At 35.2% G+C, this 24,602-nt stretch overlaps 1 protein-coding gene across 1 annotated transcript in view; it reads right to left on the bottom strand.

Moving 5' to 3' along the window:
* Window positions 1–24,602, bottom strand: part of NAV3 (neuron navigator 3) — a 269,185-nt gene that overhangs the window by 150,163 nt on the left and 94,420 nt on the right. The window contains 2 exon segments of the mRNA XM_068400337.1: window positions 12,165–12,342; window positions 16,188–16,260. Of these exon segments, the coding sequence (XP_068256438.1) occupies window positions 12,165–12,342; window positions 16,188–16,260 (251 nt within the window).

Genomic DNA, 24,602 nt, shown 5'->3' with positions numbered 1-24,602 from the left:
GGAAAAAGAGAACTTTAACAGCTCACATAAGCCAGGTGCATCCAGTTCCTAATGACTTTGGGTTTTACTTCTCAATTAGCACTGGATGTGCTGACCCGTTAAAGTTTTGCACAGATGCCTGTTTCCCAACTCTTAACCCCACTATTAGAGATGTGAACTGCAACACATCTAAAGTCTACCCATTCTTCTAAATGTATAAACAAATATTTATCTGCTGCCCTCCATCCTACCAAATAATTATCTGTGGGTAATATCTGGCAGTCAGGAAAATAAACCTGTTTTGCTTAAAACAGTCATTTTTATGCTTATAGATCCACTCAAACATTTAATAAATATGTGCCCGCTTTAAAGCAGCACAGTAGAAGTTTAACACTAAGTATTTAGAACAAGGAAGGATTTATTTGTCAGAGGGTTGGAAAGGGGGATTTTCAAAGCCTCTGTTTCTCAGCTCTCTGCTCTCAAGACCCTTTCCACTGTCATAATACTACAACCAGTAGTCTTCCCTGACATGGTCACAGCTTCAACTCCTCAGAGGATCCACAGCAGTCGCCTGCAAAGCCCAGCCACAGTGCATTGGCAGGAAGGGGACATACAAACTACAGAGGAGACCAACCCTGACTGCAGAGCTGGCAGGAAACCCTGCTGCTTCCAGAGCTACAGCCCTGTCTTGCAGTCCTGGGGTAACTGCAGTGCTGGACCTGGGCCAGGAACAGTCCTTCTGGCCTCTGGCATTATGCTTAACTCTCCTGTTTCACCTAATGCATAAGGGAAGAGAAGGCAGATGCTCTTGGTTAAGCAAATCCTGTTCAAAAGAGGTAAGATGGTATACACACATCTTATCCCAAATCCTTAGAAATCATCTGCAAACTGGATTCCAGGTGGAAATCGAGCCCCCATATTTTTTCTTGCAAACCGAGGAAACATAGTCAGCACAGCAGATATGAAATGGTGACACTGGGTAATTTCTTTTGCTGTTCCCTTAGTGAAATGCCATAAGAAAATGGAATAAAAATGCTGAGACTACCCAGAAAGGCAGTTCAGTACAGAGGTAGCTGGGGTAGTATTGAGAAAGAAGCTACAGAGATGTTAGAGATCATACTGACCCTGAGGTGCTGATGGGGAACACCACAGCTCTACTACAGCCACCTCGGTTGCAGGAACCACACTCTGCGCTGTGCCACATGGCTGCGCAGCACAGTCATTTGTGTTGGGGAGCTATGCACCCTGTTCCACCGAGGCAGGGAACTGATTGAGGGCATGCAGTTGCAGGCAGGATATGAAGGTTAAGAAATGGTCCTAAAAGGTGTCGGGAAACCTAGGAAATCACTATAAGCTACAATACTAAAGATTCTTAAATGCCCTCCCACTGAAGGTGAAGTGAAATATTCAACTGAAATGGGTAAATAAGATCAAAGAAGATGAAGAGGGAAGGCAAGTGACTGCTCAACACTGGACTAAACTGCCAGAAAGTCTGTCTTGCTGCTATTAAAATAGCATGGTACATCAGAAGAGAAGCAGCTCCTTGATAGTGTGTATACCACATAAAGCTAAAGGATGCATCTCCTAAAAACCTGGATACAGAGCATGAATCAAGTTGAAAATATTTTAACCTCCTTCTTCAAAAAGTAACCCATTCAGCGTCACCTTGAATATCGTCTACTTTTTATTAACAGACTTTTGAAAGATCAGAAGGATCATGTTACGTTGCTCTGTCATTTTCCTGTAACGTTAAGAGTCACATGGTGGTTCTAAAATGCCAGCTATGTGATCTCTTAAAATTAGACAAAAGGAAAAGGGATTTGTAGTATGTAATCAAAGTCTTTCTAACTTACTGGTATACTTGAATTTTAATATGCTGTTGATCTTATAAAGTGCATTTATATCACTAGGGTGATTGCACTCCGGAACTGTTTAAGACTTTTCTATTAGAATGATTCCCTGATAAAAAAACTAAATTAAAAAGAATGAATTGTAAGTGGAAAAATTTCCCCAGAAGATCTTGATTGTGCTATATGCAATTTCTATTTATTTATTTTACAAACTCTTTGGCCGCATGCTTCTCATCTGCCTGCCTGTCAAAAAGCACGAGAAATAATATTCTAAAGTTCACCTGACACCAAATCCCAAGCCTGCCTGAAGAGATGCCACAGGAAACAAAAGTTTCCAGGTTCCTCACCATTCCAAACAGTCTGGGCAGCTAAAAGATCCCTGATTCCTCAAATAGACAGCCAAGGAAGACTGAGGAAGAAATCAAAACAACCTGCATTTTCCCACAAACAATATTTTTCAGACATTTATTTTGCCTGTTTAGCCCAGTCCTGGTGATTTAATATATGATTATATCTATGTATATGTATCTATCTATCTACAAATATATATTTTTTAAAAAGTTTAGTTATATGTAAATATTATATATGTATATATGCATATATATTTCTATTTTCTATTTTATAGATGTATATTTTTTATACATATCTAACACAGAAATACACATTTATTTTTTCATCCACAAGAGGAAATGTCTATGGCTTAGGCAGTTCTAGCTCATACCATGTCATCTGTTCTATATTAGGTGGACATTTCTCCTTTCCACTCTTTGAACTTCTGGCATCTTATATAATAAGTCTGTCTCCAGCTGATTCAGGCTTGGAGGTAGAAGTAAAATTGTGTTTTCAATGTTTTCCTGTTGTTCATGGTTCATAAACCAAAACTCAGATAACCCAGTTTTTGCATCAACATTTATGTTCTTGCAGAACACAGTGGCTTGTAATAAGAATGAATTGTCCACCACAGTGACCATACCTTCCCACCCTGGTCCCAATATTTGTATTATAGGTATTTTGTGAAATCTAATGAAAGAATATATGAAATCACAACCTTAAAGAAACAAAAAGGACATCAACTAAGTATTAAATGTGCTACTTAGGTACTGTGCTTAACCTGACCTGTAACTCACCTTAAGTAATGCAAAAAATCTTTTAAAAACCACTATTTTTTCTGAACAAATCAGCCAAGTAAATAACAGCGTGCTGCTAGAACTAGGAGTATGCCCTTAGGGAACAATTGTACCCTTTTATGACCTTGTCTCCATACCATTTATGATCTTACACTAGAACAAAATTATATCAGATGATCTGCATAGTAATGTACGCCACTATTCTGCTTCACAGTTTGATAGAATAAGACTGTAACAAAGTTTTCTCCTAGAGGGAATGAAGAAGGGGGTGCCAGAAAGTCTGAGGCTGTCACTTTTTCAAACCTGCACTCATTGTCTTTTGAACCCTTTCTTAGATTTCCAGAAAATCCACATTCATCAACACACCCTCAAGCATAGTTGGGATTGCTATAAACCTGCATCAGCCAACTTATTAACACACAGTTAAGGCTGTTCTTGTTTAAGGTATTAAAAAGTACATTTGAAATCATTTTGTTGGGTCTCCCCATTGACCATAAAATAATAAAGAGATACACAATACAAAGAAATTACAAAACCTTCTACCAAGATTTTAGCTATAAAAAACATTTTTTCCCATAAACATTTTCAAAAAAGCAGATAAAACCACAAATACATATATAAGTGATTTTCCTAAACTGCTAATTTATCTCTTGTAAGTGTGATGAATTTTAAATACAACAAAACCTCATTTTTTTACTTGTATTTTAATCCGTTTTCCATGGGCACTAATTGCTATAAACAGCACTGCCTGTGCTTCTTTGGAAGGGTATGGATGTGTAATATTTTTTTTTTGTCAATGAAGAGAGAAAGTAATCTTCTCCATAGCAGCTCTGAAGTGTACTGTTATTTCATTAACTGATATCTGCAAAACAACGATATGTAGACTATCACATTTGTGGTACAATTTGTGAAAATATTAAGAGATTAAAGCTGATAAAAAGAACTGACAGCAAAGAAAGTAGCAGTACAAACATAAAACTATGACTTAAATGAATGCAAGAATGCAAGGAAAAGACTGAATCATACATTGCTATCAAGGGATCTATCAAGGAATAAATACGAATAAGGAAAGAACGTTTTGCTTCAGAATAAGTAAGAAAAATAATCATAGGTAAAAAGAAAGAATGAAGACTGCAATAGGTCACTATGGCTGCCATTGAACTTTGCATTTATTTAAGTTATATTTGCCATATCCACAAAATTATAGGGAATTCCAAATGTTTGCAAGACATCAGAACTAAATAGGTGGAAGACCTGGGAAAGGAAAAAATGCTTGGACACAATTTCAGCAGAACTCATTTTCAGAGAATGAGAAGAATTAATGAATCTGTATGGAGAGTGAAGGTAGAGCAACAAAGAATGCCTGAAGGGAAAATAACTACTTTATAAAGCTTCTGTTCCTTTGAAAGGAAATATATGTTGGATAAAATGCTACAAGGATGAATGGAACACTTCCCATTAAACTCTACATGATCCGGATGAGCAACAGTGAAAATTATGGCCAAAATGCATCAAAACTGAAATACAAAAACCAATGAGTGGCAAAGGAGACAAGTGCAAGACAATGAGAATATCTAAAATGCACAGGATGAAAATCGTCACTAAACTGAATTAAAACGCTTTTGAGAACAGTAAGAACAGACAACGGGAAAGGATAACAGTAGCATTTTGAAATGCAAACAGAACAAGAGGCAGAGAACAAAGCATCATTCTTGAGCAGATGGCAGAGATAATGTATAAACAAGAGAAATCAGTGTAACTACATGTCACAGGTTCCTAAAGAAAATATTCAGACAAACGTCACGTACTTTGCAGAGAGGAAGAACCATAGAACATACTAAATAACACACAAGGGCAGGTACCGACCAGTAAAGGACAAGTTTTTCAGGATCCAGCCCATACAATTGTGTAAGAAGGTAATAGATACAAGCAGTTTCTGAGAGGCTGGTAGTGAAAAGTTTAAATAAGAGATGAAATGTTAAAAAAAATCTTAAAAGCTATTGAGAGGCTATAAAATGCTTTATAATCTACATTTTCATATTTTCTGTCTGTATGTGCTACATTATCTTATAGAAAAGACCATTTGTTTTAGCAATTGAAAGTCTGCTTTGAAAGCCATTTTTTTTCCTTACGTTAAGCTTAAGGAATATCATTACTTATCTTCTTATCTTAGTGAGGATGGGATATAGGTGAGAAGTATGTGAAAAATACATTCTTGCTATTGCGTTGTTCTGCCTTTTCTTTATGAAGGTTATTAGAAAGGATAGACATTTGCCATCATCAAAAAGTAACCCTTTTGTGTATGGTAATTTCTAAGTGCCTCAAGTGAAACAGAAGTACGTATTATGAAAACTCAAATAGTGCTCACACATTCTTCTCGTGCCATTTCAAAATACGGCCATTAAGGTGAATTTTAGGAAAAAAAAGGTCAAAATAATTGCTAATGAATCTGTGGCAGTAGTATTAATATGTAGGAGAGTATGAACGTGTATTTTTTACATATTGTTCTGTCAATATATCATAGCTGTCGCCTAGAAAACTCCTGAAACCACAGTAATTCCCAGCATATAAAGACAGTTATATCAAATGTGTAAATTAATTTCATAGTTGTGTGAGGTAAACAAACGGGATGAGCAAGAAGAGCCACTTTTCCTGATGACCTATATAGTGCTTATCACAGGAACAAATCTCTAATTTATGCAACTCATTATTAAATATCATCTATTTGCCTAGGCACACGGTTAACTGATTTAAGAGATATGCAGAGATATTATATACTTTAGTTACTTGGACTTTGGGACAATGAAGATGAAAGAACTTCCTGAAGCTCCTTTTGTCGGGAACCGTGAGGACTGTAATGATTGCGTCTTTGAGGAATAGAACAAAATGGGGCCAAAGCTGATTTTCAAGACAGAAATATAGCTCAGTTAAAGTAAAATTAAATCCCTAAGGTCCATTTGAAGGTCAGATGCTGCAGATCCTGGTGCAATCACATTAAGCAATTCATTCTACATTATCTCCCAGACGCATAAAAATACATCAGATTAGGCTAATAGCAGTTTGTTTGCTTTCACCCTTAGTAGAAAATGGAGAATAGAAAGAAGAAATAAAACTTTTCCTAATTTTTCTGCTTTGCATCCATTAAATAATGATTCTGTAGTGGGAAAAGCAGGAACTACCTACCTGTTTCCCTTCATTAAAACCAAGTGACTAGCATGGCAAGAGCTAAGGACAGCAAAGAGACTTGGTTCATCAAGTTGCATTAACCAAAGAAGACACACAACTTCACACATTCCATTTTTTAGCCTATGTCAGTGCAATGCACTCGGTGTAGACTGTTAAGGTTATATTTTAAACCTCGAGAACACTGAAACAAAAACCTTTTTCTAAATCAAGAGTGGTGTAACCAAGACTGGCGTATGGATTGCCAGTATTCTGGCATGGATGTAATTTGAATTCGTAATCATAACCACTACATTTGCATTACTGTATTTCACACAGCACAAGCTGTGTGTCCAATATGCTTCATTTTTTCCCTAGTACTTCTGAGCAGAAGGCAGTATGAAACCCAGTTCATTGCAGTAGTTATATATGCAACTGCCTATAGAAATCAGCTACCTAACTTTGTTTATGTGCCTAGGAGAACTAGGGTGCTCTTTTAATATAACAAATTTAACAAAATCCATCTGGACCTCAAGCTGTGCTCATCATTCCTTTACATGATAAAATAGTTTGTCTGTCTCGGGGAATTTTGCTGACATCTTACTGAAACCAGTTACTGCCTAATGCATAAATGAGACAGAACTTCTTTCATCCACATGTGTTTTCTCTTAGTATCTGGGTGGTTGAAAGATCATCACTGCAGAAAGTTTAGATGTATTGCTGTGATAATGGAATCCACTAGCAAAGCGAAGCATAAAAATATAATGTAACCATTGTTGTCATCTGTCTGTACTGACAGATATAAATAAGGCCACCAGCACCGTATTTTTTTAACTGAATCTCAAAGCAGCAATGAAGTCATAACTAAAGAGCAAAGGGCCTACCTCAGATTTTGAAGTATTCAATTCCCACAGTTAGTCATACAAGAATACAGGAAATTTTAGGATAAAAAGAAATCAGAAATTACATCTAAAACCATTCTCTCCCTTAGGTTACTGTTTATTATTTACAGTAGATTTTTCTACTAATTGTCTAAATCATTTTAAGAGGTTTTATACTTAATGGTATGAAATTATAATCTTCCTTAAATAAAGCATATTCTTTGCAATGAAATTTCACTTACCATAAATCAACTTCCTTCGTTCTTTTTACATTTAATTTGAAATGTTGCTGTTGGCCCTAGGATTGGATAGGCAAATGATACTCTTTCACAGGCAGAATCTTGCTCTTCTTCAGTGTGCACAATTTTCACAATTCTGAGTTTGCTTATGGACAGATTACATGGGATTAGGAATGTTAAAGTGTTGCCACATTGACCAACTTTAGATAACTTTGTTAGGAGCCTGCTGTAGAAAAGTCATTATCCTCTTATGTAAACTTTATACTAAGGGGAGATAGGCTCCTCCAGAAATCAGTTTCATTACATTCCTAATCCATGTTGTCTCCTGTAGAAGACACTGACTACACAGTCATCCAAAGACAACTAAACTCCCACTTCTGCACAAACCTAATCCCTTCAGTCTCGTGTATTCTGATTATAACCTTCCCCTGGTGCTTATGTTTGTTGAACATATAAAAGCAACCTGGCTATGAAAGCTGTAGAGTTCTAATATCATTTTTTGAGCCAGTTTCAGCTTTTGTTGACAAAGGGCCCAAAACACTCTCTCACTGAGGTTGATATTAAAGCAGGTTGGCTTTGGTGGCACGTGGAACGGGCTCTGACCCAGTAGTGATCACAGACATTGATCATTACTGAGGACACCATAACCTGGAAATCAGGATGTGAGCACTATCATTGCCATCATTATCACGATCAGAACCACTCTCTTAAATTAGCAGAGTGAGACACTGGCCCTGTACATACAAAGACAAAACTTTCTTTGACTTCAGCAGGGCCTGGATGATACTTCTGTATCCTGTCTTCCATGTGACTTCTCAGAGTTATTTCTCTCTCCCATATATAATCTGTATTTCCCTCTGAAACAGTGGAGAGCATCACCTTTTCATGCTTGTGTAATAAAGCACACACAACGGCTTTTTACCTCCTGGGAAATGAAGTTGAATTTGAGTGATATGCTTACTATATCTCAGCTGGAAGCAACAAAGAAGATAACTTCCCCAATGGAATAATCTAACCTAAAGTAACTTCAGTTATAAAGACATACTTTCAAAGACCTAAATTACAACATGAACTGTGATTGCTCACTGAACATTTTAAAAAACTACAAAGTCTATAAAAAGCATCCACCTTTTTCAGTGTATATGTTTTGGTTTTGCTTACATGTCTGCACACATGCAAACATGTACACACAAAACGCATTTAATGGTATACAGTGCCTCAGAATGACAGCTTTAGTTCTCAGGCATCTAACACAGAAGAAATACACGAGTTTTCAAGTAAAATAAAATACTCATGGGTATCAGAAGATAATTTTCACAATACACTTGAAAATTTACTCAAACTAGGTTTGAAGACTTTTGGCATTATTGAATAAAGATGGATGTGCCATTTAAGTGTTCGCTACTATATTCATTATTCTTCCACAATACTACAATAAGTTTTTTTTGTTCCTCTCAGAAACCTGAAACTACTATTTCTAGGTATAAAAGACCACAAAACAAATTAATGGAAAATAAATTCTGTTATGTATGTTTGGCAAATAATTTTTCCTACATATACACCGTAATTTGCTGCCTTAAGGTTTCTACATGTCAGCCCTTTTCACAGTATAAAATTTTAGAAAACAGAAAGCTTTAAGAATTTTTAAAAGCATATTCAGAATGCAACAGGCTAATAAAGTGAGGCATAGCTGCATGATAAACGTGTTATAATAAATTGCCTTAAAGTGTAACATCCACTACGAAAGGATAAAATAGCTTGTATTATCACCACCACTTCAGAAAAAAAAAGTAAAATTGCTCTATTATTAATAGTAGTTATATTATCTGCTACTGAGTTAATAATTTTACATGGAAAAAGTGAAGAATGTAACATTATTATACACCTTAGATTTTATCACTTTTCAATAATCTTATTCAATGAAAGGGGAAGGTTTAAATATCTGTATGAAACTACTTCTTGCGAAAAATACCTAAAAGTCCCAAGTGTCCCGTGGAGCAGCTATATGAGTTCCTTAGGATGTTTGAGATCATGAACTCCTGCCTTGTAAATCAGTCAGCCACGTTGGTTCCTTCTGTAATTGATGCTGTGACACAGTTGCCATGTCTCAATCATATCACCAAAATCAGTCTTGGGAGTCATGTAGGCTATCTGTCCACATTTCAGATAGCAAAAGGAAGGCAAGAGGCAAGATGAAATCCATCAAAGGCATCTTTTCTTCTTTAATTTCACATTTTATCTTGTTTCTAAATGGAAGCTTTTATTTACTTGTTAACAGCTTAAAACTAAAATGCTGTTTGGCAAATCATTTTGAATTATTTTCCAAAATATTTGCTTTGATAGGAAAAAAAAATAATTAAATTAAATTATTGCTATGAAAAGAAGGGTTGCTAAATCCACTACAGAGAGTTCATATCAATGTATACTTGTATACGCCCATCTGTTTGTGGAAAACATGTTTTTCAAACGTAGTCATTTTTCTTAGAAGGGGACATATTATTTTATGCTGATTTCCTAATATTACTTCAAAACAGTGACAAATGAAAAAGCCAATTAGTATTAAAAAAAAAAAATCTGCATTTCTGTTTGTTTCTAAGGCTTGGAAGTCCTTGTTTTGCTAGCAGCTCAGAATACTACATGTATTTGTAGCAGAAGACAGAAATACAGAATAAAGTCTTTAGAAGTAGGGAGCTTTCTTTATCCTTAAAACCTTTACTGAGAAATATATGGATAGAGAAAATCACAGGCAGTATAGAAGTTTATGGTGACAAACATTGAAATTCGGTATATATGAAAGCAAGCAGAAAAATTATTGCTTTCAGTTTACAAATAGGAAGTAAGAAAGATAGTATCAATCTTGGTGTAATAATTTTTCACATAGAAACATTTTGCAGCTGAAACACAGCTATGAATAGAAATTTAATCAAAGAATGAAATTATTTTAGACTCGTGGCATTAAAGTAGAAGGTCTAAAGCACACTGACAGAAGTAGAAATTTTGTTAAACCAGACTTAAATGTTACTTTACAAAGGCATGAATGCTGGGGTTCAGGAGATGGAATGGTTGCCTTTCCTCGTAATGAAGTGTATTTCAACATAGCAAAGTAGAAGAGGAGAAAAAGGCACTGAAGGACCATGAGATCCTGGGGAACTATAATGAATAGAAAGCTTTATAAAAACTTCATCCCTTCTTTGCCTGAGCAGACAAAAGACCAGTGTGCAGTTGCTGTCTTCCAAATAGTAAACAACTGCTTTGCTCCAAACTTTTTTTGACAAACAGAATTCCTTGCAATAGTGGTGATGTATAAAGGAACACGGTAACTATTTTTTTAATTAAAAATTCACCATGGGTAAATTAAGAAAACGGGAAATGTTTCAGTTCTTTTACTAAATTATAGACAAAACCCAATAACCAAAGGTATTTTCATGAAGCTGGATATGCCCTTAATTCCACTGATTAAAACAGTGAACACTTCTAGACCTACATTAAAATGTCTTCCTTATCATAGGAAAAACATTTAATTTCTGAGTGACAAGATGTTATTGCCTCTTATGCAGTATTAAATATCCTTCAGAAAGCAGAAATTCAGCTTCAGAATATGTTGAGAGTCGTCAGATTCTTCTAAGACCACACCATAATTCCCTAGATTACTTGTTAATAGTAAACTTCACAGAGAAAGCATTCAAAGACATTAATTTTCAGTAGCAGAGAAAAAAATACATTTCACATTGTAATGCCCAAGGTAAATGCAAGTGTATCTTAATTTTTGTATCAAATGAGCTAACTACAATGCCATCAGCAACATTTTCCTGTAAATAGATTTTTACAACAATCCTAGTTTCAACACAAAGATTTCTATTAGGCTGAAGTGTGAAAAGTTTTCTCAACTGAAGAAGAAATATGTTTATTATAAACATGAAAGTGTAATTCAGATATGAATGGACTCGAGATCCGAAATTTCATTATCACAGTCTGATACTTTTAATCCATCCTAGATCATTGACTTATCACATTCTAGACATACAATTGCTCGGTAAGTATGCAAAGAATTTTAAACAAGTAAATAATAAATCAAACAAGTATTGAACCCAACAGAGCAATATATAAAACTCTTCATTAAGAACTACACTTTAAACAGTCCTACACGTGAATGGTTTTTTTTTAACCTCCCCTATAAATTATTCATTGCTAATACTCTTTTCATTTAAGTAGATATTTGTGGTTAAAACTGATTCTTTTTCATGGCCAGTAAGCAACTACCTTGACAAAATATGTTTTCAGCTTCAGTCTGAAAGCAATGTAATCCAGCAGTTAAGGATTCTGCTGAATGCTTTGCTTTCCTAAAACTAAATCATAAACTGACCACTTAAAAGAAACAACTAGATTAAGGCCATTTCTTCTCCCTTACAAAAAACATTCAAACAGAATTAGGCACTCAAAACCAGAATGCGTGGGGATGCAAAGAGTTTATAACAAATGAAATTATTAATTGTGCCTTTTCCTCATATATTTTGCTAATCATTTGAAACTATTCATTTAGGCGTGGAAATGGGTACACGAGGAAAACATGAAAATAAGCAGTATACTAATCACATGGTGTGCTACCTGTCTCTTACTGTGCAAAGGACAGTAGAATCAATAATAAAGTGAAAGAATGCCTTAAAAGTAATTAAAATTTGAACTCAATTTAATTGGCGATGTTCTCTGCTCTTACTCTAGCTTTACTCCCAAGAAATGCAACCTTAATACCAAACAAATAAACAAGATATTGTTTTCCTATATCCATTGCAAAAAGAGCTAAAAAAAAGAAAAAGGCAGTCTTTTAAGTATTTTGCAAGTAACCTATTTTTTTCTGCAAAAACTTGTATTTTTTGAACAGACAAATAAAAAGCTTTTGCACTTGAGAAAATTAACTTCTTAACCTACCTCGACTGCATATCGTGGTGCGTTTTGGACTGGCTGATTTCAGCTGGAGGTGAAGGGACTTGCTGTTGTAGCTCCACCAAAGACTGGTAGTACTGTTGCTGATGATGTTGCTGCTGTTTGTACCGAGACAAACTGAAAAACAGCCCTAAAATGGCTTTCAAATTTCCATTCCTTATTTCTATTTAAAAAAAAAAAAAAAAAAAAAAGAAAAAGAAGTGAAAACATTGTGGTTTCAGACTGCAGTTTTGTAACAGTTTTATACTAAAACATCTCTACACATACCTATAGCTATACATGTTTATGCCTTATAGCTCTTCATTTATCTCTAATTTGAGGGACATGTTATGTATCACTGATACTTTATTGCTTGTTATAATCTTTGCTTATTTATGTGTCACTGTTGTAATAAACACATATCTATCTCCATAATGCCCTCATGATGAGTCACATGTGTATGGTCATAAAGAAAAGTACACCAAACCATAAATAATACACATAATCTGAAATGAATACTCCTGTCTCAATACAGTACAAATATTCTCAGTAAGCAGAAGGGCATTCAGAAAAATCTGAGGTCTTCCTGGCCTTAGGTACACATCCCCTCTATCTCATGACTTTAAATCATTGTTCTTGCTTTTTGGCAGATTCTGTGCACACTGGGAGTAAACAGTAACTTCTAGAAAAATCAGAAAGAGGAGATGGTAACAGTCTTGTGGCTGAGCACATATTCATTCACAAGAATTTGCAAGGAACATGACAGAAGGAGATTAATGGAAAATACCTATTAAAAAAAGTGACCGTAAGGTTCATGATTACATCTTTGAACTTTCCAACTACATGCTTTTCTGTCTTTCTATTTTACACTGCTATTACTGATTAATGAAGACTTCAAAACTCCAGCTTTCACATGAGGCTAAAATAGATACCCGTATGAAATTCTGGTGAACAACAGTAGCATCCTCATGTCTCCCATTCCTTTCTTAGTCTTTCCCCTGCCTGAGATGAAGGTTTTAAAAGGATAATGTTATTCTTTGCTCATAAAGGATCTCTGTGTCAAAAAAGAAGCCTCAGGAGGCTTTAATGAAATTATCTGCAGCACTTAGGTCTGTTCATAACCTCATTATTAATTTTCTTTGGTACTAAACTTCTTGTGAAAGGGTTTCATTAGGCCTAGAGCCTTGTAACTTAACATGCAACACTGCAATATCTCTGCCTTCCCTGAAAAGCTAAATACTGAACTGTATGTGCTACACAGCCTTTCTTCGGCAATTTTCAAAGCAGAATTTATAAACAATGACTGCCATATTAGTGTCCTTTAAACCATACTAATTTTCTTTCAATAGGATTAAGTGAAATGTTATTACACACCCTAACAGGCCAGCAAACACTGGAGCCCTTATGCTCTCAACCCGTTCTTCAAAAGCAAACACAATCCTGGATATTGGAATATACTTTGCAAAATGGAAATTTGTTCCAAGTATCCATACTTTCTCATCTTCCCTATGAAGATGCTGCAGGATCTTTGATTCCCCACTAGACCACCAGAGCTACGCAGAAGAACCTTCTCAGAACTAGAAAGCTTTTTAAGTAACAGAGAGTTTTGCAGTCACGTTGGTTTCAAGGAAGATCATTATAATGGAACACAGAAAACTTACATTTAAAATTATCTTTAAAAAACCCCAACAAAACCATACAACTATCCATCTTTAAGCTGCTCTGATTCTAAAAGACTTTCTGTATGTGATATCAGTTTATTTATTCTTAGGATTTTGCATCACTTAACGCCCTGAAAAAGAACCCTTTGTTTGTTAAATCAAACTTAAAATTTTGCTCTTTTTGTGTTAAGCTATATTTTTTACTATTTCTGAAGAAGAATATGATCAGGTTTGAACTTCTTTTTCTTTTCTACTTTTAAACAAGTTAAAGTTGGAAGATTTTCCTTAAACAGAAAAAATCCAGAAACTTCTAATATGTACTAAACACTTTCAGGGTAGAGGAGGGGAGTGTTTTTCTTCGTAGCAACTGGCTTATTTATTATTTGGGTTCTCCAGTAGAGATTCTGCAGTCAAGATTTGAAAATGACTGTTCTAGACCTCCTTGCTCAAGTGCCATAATGAGGTGGGAAACTGGTTGTGAAATCTTCCATCCTTGTTAAGCTCACAGTTTACTGTTCCAGAAACTGCCTCGTCATTAATAAGTGACCCAGTAGTAACAAGACATATTTACCAAAGCCTGTTACAAGAAATAGACTTACAGTTTCTAAACTTAATTGATTTTAAACATAAATGTGCTGACAAAATACTATGAAGGTAACTTGACAATTTCATGATAAAAAAAAGGTCTGTTTTTCTCAATTTCTTCTCCTCGAGAGAAATTGTAATATTCAGGATTGTACATGCTAAAAATGGTATATTTAAGCAAATCACACTTCTGTGATACGTTGAACTAATATCATTGCAAAATATTAGCAGATTTAGATCAGATTCATGACCAACTACAAAACAGCAAAACTAGTTTTAATCTTACTTCAGCACTCAAGGTCTGCCTTATTAAAATTCTGTTTTAAAGATTAATGAAAGTTTTAAAAAACAGTCCTTGCATTTAACACTATGTAGTATTATTGTTTTTAGTATTATTTGAACTTAATGCTACACAGTTGAAGCTTATATCCTATCAAAAATGCTTTTCCAAAGCAAAACAAAGGTATGAATAAAGGAATGCATTACAGAATTCACTCAGATTTTGATTTTACAAAGTACAGAAAAAAAAGTGCCATGTGCCATGTCATGGTATTAAACAATGAAGAGTATTCTCATGACATAAGTTCATGCTGTTCACACATTTGGTTGTTATTTCATACGCAAGTAAAAATAGGCTGCACTAAGAAATTCAAGTTCTAAACAGCTTGAGATGAACGGTAACATGTAAATGTTTGGTGTTCTCATGCATCAATGTGTCTACAGTATATACAGAGGTTCTTTTAAATCAGTTAAGGACTTTTCCATCAGTAGACAGTCAAAGCTGTGTTACTCTTCTGCTAAGGTACTAGAAAGGTGGAAACGGTGAACGATAACAATTCTGAGTTAATTTTAAAATAAAACAGTGGCTAGCATTCAAAATATTTTCTCTGCATATCTTCTAAAATTCACCTGAAATTACCATCTTTGAAAAAAATGTATTTTTCCTTCTATCTTTTAGTTGTGCTACAAGGAAAATAAAAATGTAGGGTTGCATCTTGTTAATACCTATTGCCTTCAGCTGCCATGGAAGACAGAGGGGTTTTGAAGGCACACAGCACTTTGCGGAACTGCTTAATTAGTTACAGGATAAATGTTTGTATACATTTTATTAATTTACAAGATGAAGTATACATTGAATTAATTTTACATTAATAAGGCAAATATTACATACTAATTAAGACAACTGGTATTTTAATGGTTTTGATTTAATATCTTGACTTAGTTGTAACTGTATTAGGCAATCACTTGAGGTGACTAATACACCAAAAAGGGCTATAATATAAGCAGCAAGACCATTCACTCTTTCACTTAATACATGACACCAAAGGAATACAATAATTTTCAGACTCTTCCCGACCGCATTACTATTACTAATAAATCTGCTTAAACAAATAGTCTTCCCTGGGTTTACTTAACTGAGCAAGATTCCCATATTCACTTTTGTTGTTTGAATCCCATATATGGACAAGTTTAAAAGTACACTTGGGAAACCCTGCACCTATTTAATATTTTGGAGATAACATGAAAAGATTAATATTACTGAAAAAATTATTATTAAATACATTGTCTCAGGCTTCATAAATGTATTTAATTTCTTGGTTCAGTTTCAAGGGAAAATTAAAAAGATATCTAAACTTCTCTTTCATTCACTATCACTGATCTATATTTGCATGCTGTTCAAGACAGCTGGAGTTTAATATTTAGGTGCAAATAATTTGTATGTAAGAAAATTAATTTTCAGAAAAAAATCCTATTATTTGTTCTGATTATCTGTTTCTCTTACCTTCTGCAGAAAGACCTTGGACATTTACTCCTCTGGCTGCCAGAAAGCTAAGGCAGACATCAACATTCTCAATCTGCAATATGAACAAAAATAACAAGCAGTATAAGACTATTTGACAAAATATAGAAATGTGGGGCGGGGGGTGGGGGGGAAGAAACAGCTCAGGAATGAATACTTTACATTCATTGCATACTGCAGCTCTTTACCAAAGTTTAACAAGAATGATTACTGCTAATTGGGGAATTGATATAAAGCTTTCATTGTCCGCTTTGGTGCTTAAAAACAATTCATAAATGCCCGATCCAGAATGGCATGCTGGCAAATCAGCAACCCACCTACTTAACATAAAACTAGATTTTATATGCTACAAACAAGCAGCAATGAAAGCATCCATGGAGGGTTAGACACTGAATATATGTCTGGAGATGTGGGTGACTGAGTTAACTAAAAAATGTAAGAAAAACCTCCAACAAATGTGTTGCCAAAGGTATTTTCTTGGAATGATGTAGAATTCTGTGAAAATGATGTCACAGCAGTGGTTTATTCTCTATTTTTTTCCTTCAAATCTTATGCTAAAAATTTAAATTTATTTAATGTTTATGCTTCTCAGAAGAGTGCTTGCTTAGTACTGACTTCTGTTGGTGGTTTAGAAGAAATCTACAGTTACCACAGAGAGCTTTAGATAAGAGAAGAACATGTAGCCTAAGTGTAGATCAATAAAGGGCCAAAAGTTCTGCCTCTAAAACAGTAATCACAGAATTAATTTAACTCCTTTCATGTGTCTATTTCTAATAGATTCGGGAGCCAGAATATTCCAAAAGATCCTCTTGACTCATCATCCCCAGCTGGTTCCCCCTGACCTCCCAGGATCAATGAAGCAAATATCCAGCTATACCTGTAAAATCTTTTAACAGGTTTGTATAGAAATATGCTGCCATGAAAACAAAAAAAATTATGTATAGGAAAGTGTCCTATGCCAAGTGCCTTCAACAGACTTGATTTTAAAATACATTTTTTAGGTTGATGGATTTTTTCAAGGCAATTAGGACTACAAACAAAATATTTAACAATGTGTTTTAAATACCTATTTTCATTGAAGAACATTAAAAAAAGAAGTGAATACTCAAGACCAAAACCATGAGCCTGCAGTAGATCAAGTCCATGTAGTTAATTTTATTTGAATGTTTACACATTTTACAATACCTCATATCAACAGTTTTCAACCATCAAAACATGGGGGGTAAATTCATTCCTTGAATAAATGCTACTTGATCCTTGGCAGTATCTTTTCTAGCCTAGGTGGAGGGCCTTTTATTATTGTCATCTTTCTATGATTGTAGTTTTGCCATTATTCTCAGAAAGTGGTATCAGCTAAAAGGAATATAAACATACTTTTTACTACTGATCCTAGAAGTATATATTACGAGCTCACACAGACTCTCTTGATCCACAGGTAGTACTTAGAAACTTATAAGCATCTGTAAAATTTTGAGAAATGTGCTTTTTAAGCACAATAAACTCCAAAGCATTAGTAAAAACATATTTTAAAAAGTCTTTTCAAACGCTTGTTTTCAAGGACATGCTACCATTTATAAGGAATGATAAATAAGCTCTCTCCTGAATCAATTGAAAAAACCTCCAAAACCCAAACTCTGCAGCTAACACTAACTAAAGTTACTCCAAAATTGGGGTTTGCCATAAAGCTTTCATAAATCAGTTTGTCAAGTGCACCAATTTGCACAGCTGTGAATGTGGAATAACCATTCTAAAATCAATGGGGTTACTCCAACTCTGGCCCAGATCAATAATTGCAGAAACTCAGGCCTTAGCTCTGTCATTTTCTTAAATGTTTATGTAGTTTTACACCATGAAAAAAAAACAAACAAATAAACCAGGCCATTTTGTAAGGCATAGAGATGTGACACAGCTAAGTCATATGAAAGCTGTCTGCAGCTAAAATAGGAAGATCTGCTTCTTCCTCACCTCCTCTTCCTCCCAGGCGCAGGGCCCTGCTGCTGCCACCTCTGCTGGGCTTCAGCGCTTCTCTGAGCGCATCAGGAGCTGGCTCTGCGCAGAAAATTCGTCCAGCAAAAAAGGCAAATGTATTTTAGTTACGCCAGTTTCCCATGCACCCAGATGAGCACAGGAGTCAGCAGAGGGGAGGGCGCGTCCCAGCCTGAGTAAGACATGGTTTGGGAGAGGCAAGGTGAGGTGGGAAGGAGGGACAGGCAGATGATGCCACTCCTGACGGCAGCGGCAAGGCACCGGGCTGGCTCAGCCCTGACCTCCGACTACACCCCTGCATCAGTCGTGAAAAGAATGCACACAATGAGAATATTTCTACTTGACCTTTAAACAATGTCAACTACATAAGAAAACAATTTGAATGGAAATTTTCCTGTCCTGAAGAATTTAAAAGAAATGAAGATTTGTTTGGATATTAGCTGTACAACTGAGAGTTTCTTTGAACTTTCAAATCAACCATAATGCAGAATCAACTACTTCAAAGATGGGAAATTTTGCTCTACAAATTAGTACTGGAAGGCAAAGGAAAGAAAAAAAGGAAAAAATAAAGAAAAAGCAGACTGATGTCAGTGGTATCCACCTCCAAATAACTGAAATAAAATTTCCTAGCAGACCTCACAGTGTAACCAGGAAGTTTTTCATAATGGGCATGGGCCCTCTGCAGTAGTTCAGGAGACCATAGCTATAAACAAAAACTAGTTTATTAGGGAACATTTGAACCCTAATGCGCTGTGAAAACATCTCAATATCTATATGCAATACTGAATATTTAGTAAATAGTAAGCCTAATACATAAACCTTAACACACATTTAAGGTGAAAAATATCCTATAGAAATGGCACCTGGTTACTTTACGTGTCTACTTCTACCGCATGCATCTTTGAAGTCACATCTCAAACTCTCAGACTAAACTAGTCATTACCATTAACACCAATGACTCAATATACAGCAGAACTACAAAGCAAATTCTGTTTTGCTTCACAGTTCACCAAGAGAACTGTAATAGAAGCCCTAAGTCCAAAGTCATCCCTCTTGGTGGTGGTGCAATAGCAGTGGCCAACTTTCAGACAGTAGACTGTGGTTGCACTGTTAGCCTTATAATAAAGTCTTGTTTTGACTTGTGAATTGAGCAAGTTTGGTGTGGCAACTCAGACACATAATGCACTGAAAATGTCAGAAAATAACTCTTACAGTCAGTTTTCTGATAATAACTGCAGTTACTATACAACTCTCAGGAACTGTTAGGAGATTCAGTGAGACATGCATTATTAAATTCTTGGGTTATTTTCACTTTCTTTCCTCCCCAGTCTAGAAAACGCTAGCCTTAAAGTTGTCCCATTTTGAAGCTTTCAGTGTGTCTCTAAACATTGTTTTAATTACCTACTTCTTGCCTTGGCAAACCACAGTTTTTCTTTGAACTCAAGCCCTAGCAGCCCCAAACACTTTTTATTCAAACTTACTAACAGATGAGAGTAATTTTGCAAGTACAAAAGTTCTAAGAGATTTCAAGCAGCTTCCACTCCTCAGTACTGTTCCAATCAAGAGTGGTATGAATCCCTGAAGTTCATGTTTATTTAAGTAGTTAGTGGCAGGGTTATTATACGCTGGGATAAAGTCTTCCTAGAGCTGACACTGCATATGTAGAACTCTACGTGCTTATATATCAAAGGCTGAAGATTTTGCAGTGTAACACTTAACATAGATGCCAGACAAATTTTGTATCTATCTTACATATGCCCACAATTTTGTAGTGAATTTTGCTTAAAAAAAGTTCCAGTTTATAACAGAGATGATATTCAACATTATCACGAATAGTATCATCAGCATTACAAAATGTTGTAGCCATAGATATAGTTCATTACAGTACAGAATTCAGGATACACAGATTGACTTCAAATCTTACATATCAAGATACAGAAAAGTGACTCAAATTTGCAAAACTGCTTGTACGGGTAGATGTTGCCAAGATGAGACTGCTGCTGAACAGCTCTCCATCACTGTCAATCCCCAAAATTTTTTGTTCCAAGGTATTTATTTTATATGAAAGGTTCAAAAGAGTGGAAGAAGTGAAGTACTTTGAATAGTAGATCTGCCACATTAAAAATCTTAAAACCTATAGATGGGAAAAAGAATAAATGATATAATAAACCTTCGTTGCCATGTAGATATTTGTCCACCTAGCTATTCAATTAACCATGTTGAAAGTCAATCAAGATTACTTTTCAGAGATAACAAAAAACTATCATCTCTGACAATATAATGACTTCTGTATCAAAACTCAAGAATAATATGTCCAATTCTGAAATGTACCTCCCGCATTGTGGGTGCAGATAAACTCAGCTAAGAGGATGATAATTTAGGAATTAAGATTTGTGGGCGTCATCAGGTAGATAACACCATTTGATACTTTTTAAATTAAGCCTACTGAGTTATGCTTACAATATATTAAGATTATTTTGTAAATCAAATCCTTTTAATATTGTTCATACACCCAGCATTATGAAAAAAAGCACCTGAAATACTTACACCATAAATATTAGTGAGCCCTAAGATATTTCTACACTCATATTTTAAGGGGTTATATTCCAAATGGTGATGTACAAATAAGCAGCAATATCACAACTCTGACATAGTGTTGCCATTATATGGCATACAAAGAAGATGCATTGCAAATCTGCTGTAACATGTTACATTGTGGAGTTGTGGGTAATCTGCTTTTGGCTGGAAGCTATTTGAAATTTTATGGACAGAAATAAATCACTAAACCAGACTGTGGGACTTGCATGTAGATAAACAGTAGTACTTAATACCCAGCAGTTAGCAGACTTACAGGAAGAGCTCATTTGTGGGACTGTATTCACCAGTGACTCAACATATAGAATATGTCTATTTATTATAATTATTTTTGCTGTTACCAATATTAGCTTTCATCTCTTTTGTCTGGCAGACAACACTTTCTTCACTTCCAAACGTAAATTTAATTGTGGGATGCTCAGAATATGATTAATGATGACTAATACAGCATTATGTTTTTCTGTGTTTGTAAGAAGCTCTGAAACATATGTTGGTTTGACTAACTCTCTCTTGTTAAGTTTATGACAATATAGTTTACAAGAACATATAGACACATACACAAGTTAGTTATATTCCTCCTGCTGAAGAGTGGGACACCTTTATAAATACGACACCTTATTATTACAGAGTGTTTCTATACATATATGCTCCTAAAATAGTCTTGATTATTTTGGCAGCAAAAGTAAAACAGTAATTTCTGTTAGCACTTCATTCAGTGCTATCTTCTGTAGCTCTGTGTGTGTTTTGACATTCTGATTCATGACCAATAGCCCCAGATAAAATTTGGCAAAGGATTTGCTTTGTAGAAGTTTTCTAATGTTGCTGATGGCTGATTGGGGGCACTCATGGAAACAGTCTGCCACAGAAACTCAGAGAGTCACATATATACTCACCTTCCAGAGCACAGGATCTCCATAAAAATCTTCAGTATTCGTTGCTTTTTATTTCCAATAACAATATTAAATAGTACTATTTTGAGATTAGTATTATGGCATGAGATATCCTGTGACACAGTAACTGTATTGCAAACACACTTCCTAAATTTCTCCAGAGTATTAACCTGAGTTGAGAGACCTATATTTGGCTCCTTCTTTCCCATGGATATTCATCACTAACAAAATTTGTGGAGGTCAATGGATTTAAATGAATGCAGAATTAGAAAATTTATTGTTATTACACAGCTCATTCTCATTCAAGTTCTGTAGCACTAGTAGAATCAAAATAAAATAAAGATACAATTCAGACCTTACAGGTAGCACCCTGGACTCTAACTATTCACAACACACATGCTGCATAAAATGAATAAAATGAAAAATAGAAAAGCAGATACTATTTGTCTGTCTGACTTTCACAAGAGCCAAGCATGGAAGGAGACACTCTAGCTTTTGAGTTCTGGCTACTTTCTTAGTAGTTGGTGAAGTGCCAGTGATCTGGTATTAATTGCAGGCTCTAAAAACAACAGAGATTCAGGCAAGCAACCGAGATGCCTTCATGTGTGGATAAAAGAATTTTGGTTCACATGTTGGAGCTGGTGAGAGAATGAAACTGTCCATGGTAGACTTAGTTACATAGAATGCTCTGGAAGAAACTGGAAAATATTTCAAGGTGGGCATGGCCTAAACTCTGATCTTCCCTCACCTAATATAGAACAGTATGAGAATTGGTTCTGTATACTCTCACAGATACCTGTTTAAACCTTCCCTGCCCACCCCTCTCCCCCACCTAAAAGGTCTGGTTTTTGGCCAAATGTATAGTCTTGCACAACCTGCTACACCTAAAGCTGTTCTCAGAGATTGAGAAGGACAAGTTTATTTCACTTTCTGTTCTTAATTGACTCATCCTTTGCACCCATTGTGATTTGTTGACAACTCACTTGTGGTGTGGGAAACACCCAGATTTTTGGTTTGCCTTGTAACTTTGTTCCTTATAGGTTTTATTCCCAGCTGGTTTCACTAGTTTATATTCCTGTTTTGCCTCTCCTTAAAGCACAGGGATAGAAGCTACAAGACAGAGATATAAAGAGAATATGTTTGCAGTTCTATACTGATGTATGTTTTTATCCTCAGTTTTATTGCTAAGATTATTTAACAAAGCCAGACTTCATAAACCAGGCAGGTGGACATTCAGCTTTTTTCACCGTGTACAAAATAGGCACAGGTCCAATACTTCCTTCACCAAAAAATAAAAATCAAACAACTCAAGAACTTTCTTCATTTCAAACAAGTGATAGCTGAATACACTGCTTGTTATTCTACTTACTATCATGCTTGCGTTGTACATAACTATATGTACTATGATTTTGTCAGGCTGAATATCAGGCCCAAATGCTCATTTCTGATAGCCAGCTTACACCAAGGAGGTTCAACTGAAGTTAAAAGCATCCTTCCTGATTAAAACTGGTAAACCAAAATGGATTACCAAGTCCAATGTCTTCATTCCCCCGCTTATCTATTCTTCAAATGCCACATATTCAACACTCTTTGGGAGTCTAGGTTATTCTTAAATGATCACTGAAACAATATTCAGTAATGAGAATCCCCTGTTGTTCTTCACTTGAAAATACATGTTCAGTACAGCTGAAGATCTGCTTGCCTCTTTAGAAAAATTCACAAAGGGTAATACAACTAAAATATAAAAAATCCCTAATGCCTTTATAATTGTACATATTCTGTGGGACAAAATGTATCTAATCCATAAAAAGTAAGCAATTATGATGTATTTGTTATAATATATGGTAAGATTTATTTTAATTATTTGTAAAAGTACCATTCAGTAACCTCAATCAAACACCTTTTATGCCATGCGCTCCATTTGATTTGGCATTGTTGTTGATTTACCTGTTTTCTGTGGAAAGCTATCATGAAATTTTACTTATAAAATTGTTGTAGTATTTTCACTACGTTGTATTGCTGTATGTTATCCACAATAGCTGATTCCTAGATATTCCAAAAGGGAGAATCCTGCTGCAGAAAACATTTTTTCTCAAATTTATCTCTACTGTAGCCAGAACAAAAGAGTAGGGTTAAAGACTTTCAAAGGGAACAATGTGAAATAAATTCCTATGGGCTCATATTACAAGTATTCTAGTTGAACTATAACAAGCAGATTGATTTCTTTTTATATTGCACAGGTTAATCTAGTTTAACACATTTGAAAGCAAGCCATCTGCTTTCTTGTCTCTTGCATATTTAAAGTCGGGTATGCTTATTAACATATATACATATTCATACTAAATTAATACTAAAATACTTTTATTATTGAGCAAGACTATCTGAAAGTTTTATATTTCCATCAAGATTCCCTGTGAAGAAACTCTACATAGTATTATTATGTAATAAAAAATATTTTTTACTGCTACTACTACTTAATAAAAACACTTTGAAGAGCAGAGAATACAACCAAATTCTTCCAAATCCTGAAGTAAATGCAACAGGGAAGAAATGTGGCCCAGAATCATGTAAAACATATAGTGACCCAACTGAGGCACCTCTTTAGTTTCAAATTTGCAGTCTCTGTGCAAGATGCTGGTATGGCAGACTGCATGTTGTACTGTTCCCTTGACCAAAGACTACTGAGACTGGGTGAAATTTGCCATGAATTTTCAGTTCACCTTGTAGAAATGGGAGAAATTTGAAGAAAGAGAAAATTGGGAAATAAACAAGCTCTCCAGTAAAACTTGCAAATGTACAAAGAAGAGCAGAGACATTATTTATGTTCTGATAATTTGTTTCCCACAAGCTCCTAACATGACAGCTTATTGCAATAATTTTTTGTAACTATACTGGAAGGCAATGTCAAGTTTCCGTGGGTGGTGTA

The sequence above is a fragment of the Nyctibius grandis genome, chromosome 5 (genome assembly GCF_013368605.1).
Source record: "Nyctibius grandis isolate bNycGra1 chromosome 5, bNycGra1.pri, whole genome shotgun sequence".
NCBI lineage: Eukaryota > Metazoa > Chordata > Aves > Nyctibiiformes > Nyctibiidae > Nyctibius > Nyctibius grandis.
This window is presented reverse-complemented; position numbering and strand designations above follow the sequence as displayed.